At 42.2% G+C, this 10,937-nt stretch overlaps 1 protein-coding gene across 9 annotated transcripts in view; it reads left to right on the top strand.

Annotated features, from left to right (window-relative positions):
- Positions 1-2,939: 2,939 nt before the first annotated feature.
- Positions 2,940-10,937, top strand: part of map7d1b (MAP7 domain containing 1b) — a 50,980-nt gene continuing 42,982 nt past the window's right edge. For 8 of the 9 annotated variants that reach the window (XM_055893834.1, XM_055893830.1, XM_055893833.1 and 5 more), the window contains exon 1: positions 2,940-3,379. In XM_055893834.1, the coding sequence (XP_055749809.1) occupies positions 3,313-3,379 (67 nt within the window). In that variant the 5' untranslated portion in view covers positions 2,940-3,312. The remainder of the gene's footprint in view (positions 3,380-10,937) is intronic. The other variant, XM_055893828.1, reaches the window with a different exon arrangement.

Here is a 10,937-nt window from a genome sequence, read left to right as displayed (position 1 = left end):
AAAACTGCCAGAGATATTTACAGGAGTGTGGAGACAATCTCAGATTGCTTCAAGGGACCATGTGACAAAAGATAGTTCAAAAATAGAAAAATATTAGAACCTCTGTTTTGTTGCCTCTTGGTGGGATTGTGAGAGCCTTTGATCGGTTGAATTAGGAAGCTGTGCTTTTAATTATGAATATGTAATAGCCTACAGACAATACCACAGAAATTAAAATGCTCTGTGAAAAATAACCTCAAGCAATAACTGTGGATGTATGGATTGATGGATGAGATGAATGATGGATAGGTAGATGACTGGAGGGATAGAAGAGTGGATGGATAGAATAGATGACAGACAGACTGACTGTGACCAAAAATCATCATCAGCTCAACAAAACCTCTTTACTGATCCTGCTTCCTTCTGTATAGCTGTAAAACATAACTTGAATGATTTGTGGAAGAATAGGCTTAGTAATGGCTGTTTGTATCAGCAGGGGACACAAGCCCCCGGGAATCATGACTTATCCATTCTATTTTCATATTGAAAATAGTACAAACATGAGTTGGAGCCTGGTTGATTGCACTGCATTGTTGTGTATTCAGTATTCTCAAACCAGGAACTTTCAGCGAGCAAGAAATACGAGTAGAGTGAAGGATATTAAACAGTGTTTTGATTAACCTGAATAACTGTTGCATAATGTTTGGGTTTAACTGGCTATACATACAGTATGTATGAGTGCCTTTTAGTGTATGGGAAAGTTTTTATGAGCTTTGCAGATAACATTTCATTGTGTGTGCATCATAGAGAGAGACCTTTTTCCAATCAAGCCCTACCTCATCTTGGATGGGTGTGGGTGATTGAATGTCCTCTACCATTCCCCCACCCCCTACTTCCTGTCCTTGCTTCTCAAAATCTCATTACTTAACAGGAGATCCTCCAGACTCCACATCACTGTAGATTACTACTACCCAGAGTAATTTCTCCTTCACAGGCACTGTAGTGCAATTCAAACTAATAAAAAACAATTCCATTAGGGATGCTGTTGCTGCTAGTCTTGGGTTTAAGAGAGGCTGTTGATGTGTTCGAGAGGCAGTACAGTGCACTACAGTACATCGACAAGCAACAGTACCTCACTGACATCATAACTCATCTTGTTGGTGTATTTTGATCCATGTCATAGGCTCCCATGCTCGTCAGCGCTGACACTCGTCAGTGCTGACACTGTTGAAAAATATTTATATTTATATCTCCCGCAGGATTTGTCAGTATTTTCTGTCATTCTGCAGTATGATTTTGAACTGTCTTGATTCAACAGAGTGCAATGGTTTAAAAGAGTGTCAGAAGAACTTGAAAAAGAAAGAGATTCTAGCGTTCAAACTGGAGATGAGCCCTTCTGTTGCGATAAAACTTTCTGGAATATTTGCATTGTTGCTTCTACTGTCCTAAGTGGCTCATGCATTTTTTAAATTTGTCTCAACACCTAGAAATGCATTTTGCCTTTCGTTTTCAAAGCATCCTGACATCATGTTACATGAATGTCCTGATTCCCTGATCTCCAGTAGACCCAGTATACCAGGCTACCGAGTGGTGCAGCGGTCTAAGGCACTGCATCTCAGTGCAAGAGGCTACACTTCCTGGTTCAAATCCAGGCTGTATCACATCTGGCCGTGATTGAGAGTCCCATAGGGCGGCGCACAATTGGCCCAGCGTCGTCTGGGTTTAGCCGGGGTAGGCCGTCATTGTAAATAAGAATTTGTTCATAACTGACTTCCTAAGTTAAATTAAAATGTGTTAAAAAAATACCAGGCATGATGTTGATGTGAAATACTGAATGTTTTAGAAAAGTGAAGCGAAGGTAAATCATTCTATTTGGTTTTGAAATGCAGTTTATAGCATTAATTTGTACTGGTTTATTATTTACATTAGCCTAAGAATATTAAAATATGTCATATAGGCATTTGCTATCCTATCTGTGTTTGGTTTCTTCAACTTTCTCAGAGAGTTACTTACTATACTGTATGAAGCAGATTATCTTGACACGTATTATTTATCTGATTTTAAATAAAAAATGTCCCAAGGCCAAGGGGTGGAGGTGAGAATCAGGTTAAAGCTATTTTTAAATGAATTATCCACACACAGACTGACCAAACCACATGGGGACATTGTTTTTTAAAACAATATCCTGAAAATATAATTTCACTAAATTGTAGGTATATAACTATTCACAAAAGTTAGTGAACCTAATAGAATATACACTCGCATTGGCTTTGTGTAACAGGCCCGGTCCAGCAGGCTTAATGCTCGCTCTGCCTCATCTAATTGGAATAGACACCAGACTCCATCCTCTGCAAGATAAATGTGTCCCCTACAGTGAAAGGAAGGTCGTATTAATTATTAATTACCTAATCATCACCACTATTCTCTCACTGTGTCACACTACAGACTGTTTTAATTAGAACATGAATTCCCCTGTAGCCTATGTTGCAGGCTGTTTCACTGTTTGCCTCTTAGTTAGGGAATAAAGAGCAATACAAAAAAGACAGACAAAATGCAATGACACATTTTATATGAGTTCAAGTGACCGTGTTCCCCCCTTTGATGAATGACCTGTTTATAAGGTTGTAATAGACTAAGTGTTATTATGGTCATAGCACAGATTTCTGTGGGCTCCTTGGATAGATAGTCCACCTTGCTTGGAGTGTTCAGGATAGATTATTGATGGATATAACCATTTCTAACATGGGGGTCAACCTTTCGCAAAACTCAATATATTCTCCTATTTTCCCCGTAAAAAACACACACACATTATAGTACACAAATGCAAATGTTGAACAAGTGATCTAGACGTGTTTAACATTTCTAGATGTGATAGCATGTTATCCATAAAATATTTGATATGAGTAGGCGCACCGCGTTTTGGTTACCCCCGGTAGCCCAGATGGTAGAGTCTATCAGAGAGGCAGGCAGCGGCTGTAGCTCATAAATATTCGTCAAGCAGTTCTATTGCTACGGGCAAGTCCCTGTGCCCAGCCCCGACTTCTCGATTTCGTAGTTGATCTATTAGAATTTGCAATAGAATAGCATCTGACAGGTTCTCTACCCCAAGAGGAAATAACAGAGACTTTTATCGACTACTTGTCATTGTAATTTTTCACACCCGTTTTTCACTGGGTTTCTGTCCAGTTATTCTATTATCTTTTTATCCCTACCGTTCCCTTTTGGATTTACGAAGGGCGTATTGGTGGTCAGACTGTACCGGGAGTTTGTTATCCTGTTCTTCGATATATTTGAGGAATGACTGCAACTGGAAAAGGACTGCGAATCGCTTGAATGGAAAAAATGGAATACAACGATCTTGAGAACGACTTTGATGAGAAACTGACATTAACAGAGAAATGTAAGTTATTTTATTATAGCCTACATAAGACAAGAAATAAGCAACAGATAGAGGATTAATCATGTTCTTGTTGCTAAATGATCAAATGCACATTCAACATTTTAACAGTGGGGGATCGAAGGCTTGGAGTGAATGTGTCGGTATTCATCGACGTGTTAATGAAGTAAGGGTGGCTGTGCAGTGTGCGCGTGCCAAAGCGTTCTGTTTTATGTTCTATTTGAAAATCCATTCACAAGAACATGACTGCAAAAAACGTCATTGATAGCCTACTGTTCTTAACGGAATCACCAGACTGGCGCATCACATTCTTTACCCCAAAGAGCCTATGAGGGTTTTTGCTGCCTTTTGGCAAACTGCTATTCCAATTAAATGACCAGAAATATGCATGTTCATAATATTTTAAAAGGCTCTGACAGTTTTCCTTGACCAGAGAGCTGGAAAATACTGCAGCCTGTCCTATTTTCTCCATTACCAACCAATCCTGCACAGGAAGGGTTAAATGGCCCACCGCACCAGGCACAACAAACATGGCAGTAATCACATTTATCCTGACATTGGAAATCTGCTGGCGTTGACTCTACAGTGTCCAGCTGCTGTCAGTGTCAAACCCTATACCTCAAAATAGATGACCATTGCATTGCGAACCAGCATGGTAACAACCACAATAATATTCCATCAGCAAACCTGGCACATGCTGTGGTTTAGTCTGGTCTGACTACACCATCTAGTTATAAACCAGCTTATAGCAGTGACTGATGTTATCTGGGTCATCATACTGCTTTGTAATAATAACACTTGTGTACGAATCTGATTTGATGGTGTAAACAATAGGCTATCATATTGGGATGTACAGTAATCCACTGCGGTATTTCTCTAGTCTACCTCTCCTCCAGCCATGTTGACATGGTTTGGTCACTGGAGGCTGAGGCTGGTAACCCTCCCCCTCCTTTTGGGGAACAAGGCACTTGATGGAGGGAGAAGAGAACCACTGCAGCTCTTTATCATTCCAGAAGCACACAATCTGACTGTCATAGCCCTCGCCTTGTGTGCATGTGTGATGTGTCTCTACGTATCCATGTTTTTCTCTCTATCTAATGCAGAGGCACGTATTCATGGATGCCAAGCGAAGCCACACTTCCCCAAAAATGTACCAAGAAAAAAATAAACAAAACAATGTATCTTTCGACTCTGTGTTTCATAAATGTCACTTAAATTCGCAAGAGGCTGAATGTAACTCACCAGAGAAAGCCAGGCGAACGAAACAGCGCCCCTCTGTCTTAATATGTGTAGGATATCTATCTGATGCTTTCTGGTCAGTGGTCAAAAAGAGTATGACATTGTTGCCGCCTGTAGCATTGAATGCAAGGGAAGCCAGTGAGCATTTGGCCTCCCTTGATAAAAAAATTAATAATAATAGCCAATCAGCGTCAAGCTAAAATGACTGAGCTCAACTGTGAATGGTCCTTGCACATAAAAAAAAAGTGTAAAGGGAAGCCAGTCACACCTACTGTATCACATCACATCAGAAGCCAAATTATTTGACAGACAAAAACTTGCGTTGTTGCATCACGTTGTGTTGTCGTTGTCATCCAGTGGCTAGCTAGCTTGTTAAAATCGTCCCTTTCCTAAATTAGCCATGGATAGAGATAAGGATTTGGACTTGTGGTTTTACTTAATTCTCTGTACTGGCTAATGATTACAATGGCGATTCTGATCCAACCATAAATTCATACATTGTGCCTCTGGCCTGAAAGGATGGTTCAACATGTAGATAGATATATGTAGTAGGCTAACATGAACTAGCTGGCGCATCATTGCCCATGAAAGGAAGTTAGACTAAGCAGAGGTGATTTGATGATGTGGAAATGTTAAAGTTGAAATTGTGCTGGAATAGTGGAGGCAGCTCCTGACTTGCGGTAACTCTGTGGTTCTAAATCAATAGTTGTTTAGTAGTTCGAATATGTCGGAAATATTAACTTGACTGACTATGCTGTAGGTTATGTAACTGTTTGTTACATGCAATATGCTTTGTGGACTTCACCGGACAGATGTTGCTCTAAGGTTTTGTGATGAACGAAGGTGTTGTTGAATTTATTCAGCCACTGTGTCTTCTTATTGTCTTGACCTTGGGCCTGTACATTACAGTGGCAAGAGTTACTATATCATATGGTTAAGAGCCTTGCTCAAAGGCATATCAACAGATTTTTCACCTAGTCGGCTCGGGGATTCGATTACTGACCCAACGCTCTTACCTGCTAGGCTACCTGCCACCCTAGTAATATTATACTGAACAAAAATATAAAAGATTTTACAGTGTTACAGTTCATATATGGAAATCTGTCAATTTAAATAATTTCCTTAGGCCCAAATCTATGGATTTCACATGACTGGGAATGCAAATATGTATCTTTTGGTTACAGATACCTTTAAAAAAAGGTAGGGGCATGAATCAGAAAACCAGTCAGTATCTGGTGTGGCCACCATTTTCCTCAACCAGCACATTACTGTGAGGTGGTTCTGAAGCTTTTTCCAACGATACTGAAGTGAGCTCGGGACCGTCAGCTAATACACAGTGATGATTGGTCGGTATGACGTTATCAGGAATGTCCGTGTCGGACAAGCAGAGATGTTAAATAAACAGACACATTCCTTGTCTCTGACTCTTCTGAAGACAGACTCTGCCTTGTAAAGGTTTGTTTTGCTCCTACAGACTCACATGCCTGGCCTGGTCTGACATGGTTCTATGAGAAGAGATTTTAATCCCAGATCTTTGTGTTGTAATGTGATGCATTCAGACAGAGGTGAGGCTGGTATAACGGCTAGCAGAGTGCTGGCTGAGGCCTAATGCAGTTAGACTACCCCATTGACCCTCTGTCACCTCTCATACCCCTTGAAACCAGTGACATGGTATGCATCCCACATTGTACCCTATTCCCTACATAGTGCACTACTTTTTGACCTGGGCGCATAGGGCTCTGGTTAAAAGCAGTGCACTATTTTGGGAATAGGTTGGCATTTGGGATGTAACCATGATGCCGTGTAGACTGGACACTTCAGGGATAGTGCTCCTCTGGCTTGAAGTGTGAAGGAGCTGGGGCTAGCGGGTCACCATGGTACAAAGACAGAGATACAAGCCCCAGAGTCCTGTTGTAGAGCAACATTAGTGGCTTTGTAGTTGACGAGGCAGCCAAGCCCCTCTCCAAGATATAACATGTTCAAAGGAGCTCTGTTTGCAGCTTACAAAAGGAAGTGAGGCAACCATTTATTTTTGTTTAATGCAGACAGAAATTGTTTGAACTTGTGTGATTCTTTATATTATCTTTGACATCCTGAGGGCTGGTAGTACACTGCAAATGTTTGTAAGTGTGTGTCATGCCATATAGGGACCTACTCAAATGTAAAAACATAAATCCTTGAAGTTAAACTTCAGAAGAACTAGAGTCTGGATTCAATCCGTAGTGCTGAAGATCAACGTTGTAGCATGATTGAAATTTAAAGGCAATGTTTCTGCGTTCGTGGAGACTGTATTCACAGTAAACGCTGCATATGTTGGCTCACTCGGAAAACGCCTTTAAATTCCCCCCACGCTACAACGCTGATCTTCGGTAATACGGATTGAATCCAGCCCTAGGTTTAACTTCTTGGTTGCAAATCAGCTTTAAACTGGAGATTTTGCTAAAAGTCTTCTTCTTCTGTGGAAGTAATCATTGGACGTGGACTGACGTGGACTCTCTTCCACTCCCCCAAAGTTTTCCTAATGTAATGTTCCTGGCCCACATTCAAGATTACAGTAAGCTTGGAAGTGTAGGTTACACCCCAAATGGCACCCTATCCCCTATATTGTGCACTACTTTTGATCAGAGCCCTATGTGCCCCGGTCAAAAGTAGTGCACTATAGGGAATAGAGTGCCATTTGGGACGCAGGTGATGTAGATTTTGGCCCCAGAACGATCCATTTCCACAGAAGTTTCCCCATTCTCTCTCATGAAAACAGTTGAAAAACAGGTTACTTCTTCGTCATCATGTGTGGTTAATTAATATGCACTACTAATCCACACATAATGAGGCTCACATCCTGGAAAACCTGCTGTGATTACTCTGTACTTATTCCTTGGACTTCATAAGATTTACTGCTAAAAAGAGGGTCAGAAGTAGTAGAAGGGGGACTGAGTGAGAATAGATAAGAAGAAAGCACCGTCTCCCATTTCTCCTTAGTCAGACATGTTGAAGTTCTGACAGCTTTTCCTAATGTCTCTCCCTTATGGCCAGCTGGACTGTGTGTTCAGTTTGTACATGCGGGTGGAGAGAGGAGAGTAGGGGTTGGGATGGGTTAGAATGTGAGGCATTCTTTTCCAAAGGCCCGTATCTGCAGCGTGCGAGCAGGGGGGGTGAGGGGTTAGGAGGGTATCGAGGGGTGTTATTGGGGTTTGAGCTGGGCCATGGGTGTCGGAGGAAGGGAGTGAGGGATGGAGGGAGGAAGGGAGGAAGGGAGGGCGGTGTCTGCAGTGATTCTTAGGCAGACCAACCAGAGCGCTCCACGTCAGCAAGCAGGAGCAGCCTCAGACACACACACACACACACACACACACACACACACACACACACACACACACACACACACACACACACACACACACACACACACACACACACACACACACACACACACACACACACACACACACACACACACACACACACACACACCCAGAGCCTTACCTCACTGCGTGCAGATCCAGCTGGTATAAATCAGGGCCACTGACCACTCACACCGGAACTAGAGGAAGTGCTCCATCCTGTAGCGTATAGAGATGGACAAGGTCATCGCCTTAGGATACGTCCCAAATGGCCTATGGGCCCTGGTTCTAGACCACCGTAGGCCAAAGTAGTGCACTATGTAGGGAATATGGTGCCTTTTGGGATGCAAATTAGTATAGTAGATCCTAGATCCAGAGACTGGCTCAGTTTCTATTCCCATTCCACTTCGTTGTGATAGTAAAACACTGAAGTCATTGATGACTAATCTAAGACCTTTTTCAATTATTATGGCCTTATTGACGAATGTGTGACTGAGAATCTAACTCATGTCTGTAGTCCTCTCACATTTTCTAATCAGATTAATTTTACTGTGGAAAGAAATTCAAAAATTGCTCACGTGTTTCCACTGTACAGGAAGGGAGAAACAATATAAACTCAGCAAAAAAAGAAATGTCCTCTCACTGTCAACTGCGTTTATTTTCAGTAACATGTGTAAATATTTGTATGAACATAACAAGATTCAACAACTGAGACATAAACTGAACAAGTTCCACAGACATGTGACTAACAGAAATGGAATAATGTGTCTCTGAACAAAGGGGGGGTCAAAATCAAAAGTAACAGTCAGTATATGGTGTGGTCACAAGCTGTATTAAGTGCTGCAGTGCATCTCCTCCTCATGGACTGCACCAGATTTGCCAGTTCTTGCTGTGAGATGTTACCCCACTCTTCCACCAAGGCACCTGCAAGTTCCCAGACATTTCTGGGAGGAATGGGCCTAGCCCTCACCCTCCGATCCAACAGGTCCCAGACGTGCTCAATGAGATCCGGGCTCTTCGCTGGCCATGGCAGAACACTGACATTCCTGTCTTGCAGGAAATCACACACAGAACGAGCAGTATGGCTGGTGGCATTGTCATGCTGGAGGGTCATGTCAGGATGAGCCTGCAGGAAGGGTACCACATGAGGGAGAATGATGTCTTCCCTGTAACGCACAGCGTTGAGATGGCCTGCAATGATAACAAGCTCAGTCAGATAATACTGTGACACACCACCTCACACCATGACGGACCCTCCACCTCCATATCGATCCCGCGCCAAAGTACAGGCCTTGGTGTAACGCTCATTCCATCGACGATAAAGGCGAATCCAACCATCACCCCTGGTGAGACAAAACTGCGACTCGTCAGTGAAGAGCAGTTTTTGCCAGTCCTGTCTGGTCCAGCGGCAGTGGGTTTGTGCCCATAGACGACGTTGTTGCCGGTGATGTCTGGTTAGGACCTGCCTTACAACAGGCCTACAAGCCCTCAGTCCAGCCTCTCTCAGCCTATTGCGGACAGTCTGAGCACTGATGGAGGGATTGTGCTTTCCTGGTGTAACTCAGGCAGTTGTTGTTGCCATCCTGTACCTGTCCCACAGGTGTGATGTTCGGATGTACCGATCCTGTGCAGGTGTTGTTACACGTGGTCTGCCACTGCGAGGACGATCAGCTGTCCGTCCTGTCTCCCTGTAGCGCTGTCTTAGGCGTCTCACAGTATGGGCATTACAATTTATTGCCCTGGCCACATCTGCAGTCCTCATGCCTTCTTGCAGCATGCCTAAGGCACGTTCACACAGATGAGCAGGGACCCTGGGCATCTTTCTTTTGGTGTTTGAAAGACAGGGTCCTGAAAAAGGAACGTTTCTTTTTTTTGCTGAGTTTATATGTCATTACCCTGATCACACTTTTTTGATTGGTTATGTATCTAAGTTACAAAATACATACATGTGGTGGATTTTAACAGATAAGGGTGTGTGTGTTCAATTACATTTTTAAACAGAAAACTGTAATAGATTTTGATTTAAAGTTAATTTATTTCGAGTTAATAACAGGGTGTGTGTAATCCGAGGTAGCAGGAGAAAGGGGGTCACAATTTGGATAACTATGATGGAAAGACAATGCTTAACAAGAAATGCATTTGATCTACTCCATGCTTATCATGTTAATTTTCTTTTAAACTGTGGTTCCTTGCTTATCTATACAGATTACTCACTAATTAGTGCTGTTAAATACACAGTACAGCGTTTCATTTGCAGGATTTAACTTTAGCTACTGTACAAGCATACTGCAGGCCTAGTTATTTAATATTTTCGTTATTTTCGTCATAATTCATAATAATAAATCATAATAATTCTCAGTTCACTGGTCACGATGGCTACACCCACCCGTAGTACGCGCTCCAGCAGGTGTATCTCACTGATCATCCCTAAAGCCAAAACCTCATTTGGACGCCTTTCCTTCCAGTTCTCTGCTGCCTGCGACTGGAACGAATTGCAAAAATCTCTGAAGTTAGAGACTTTTATCTCCCTCAACAACTTTAAAAATCTGCTATCCGAGCAGCTAACCGATCGCTGCAGCTGTACATAGTCCATCTGTAAACTACCCACCCAATTTACCTACCTCACCCCCCATACTGCTTTTATTTATTTACTTTTCTGCTCTTTTGCACACCAGTATCTCTTCTTGCACATGATCATCTGATGATTTATCACTCCAGTGTTAATCTGCTAAATTGTAATTACTCGATTTATTGCCTACCTCATGCCTTTTGCACACATTGTATATAGATTCTCTTTTTTTTCTACCATGTTATTGACTTGTTTATTGTTTACTCCATGTGTAACTCTGTGTTGTTGTCTGTTCACACTGCTATGCTTTATCTTGGCCAGGTCGCAGTTGCAAATGAGAACTTGTTCTCAACTAGCCTACCTGGTTAAATAAAGGTTAAATAAAAAAAAAAAATAATAATAATAATTCCCA

Source organism: Salvelinus fontinalis, chromosome 32 (assembly GCF_029448725.1).
Source record: "Salvelinus fontinalis isolate EN_2023a chromosome 32, ASM2944872v1, whole genome shotgun sequence".
In the NCBI taxonomy this organism is placed as follows: domain Eukaryota; kingdom Metazoa; phylum Chordata; class Actinopteri; order Salmoniformes; family Salmonidae; genus Salvelinus; species Salvelinus fontinalis.
The sequence above is the reverse complement of the archived record's forward strand: the minus strand, read 5'-3'. Positions and strand labels throughout refer to the sequence as shown.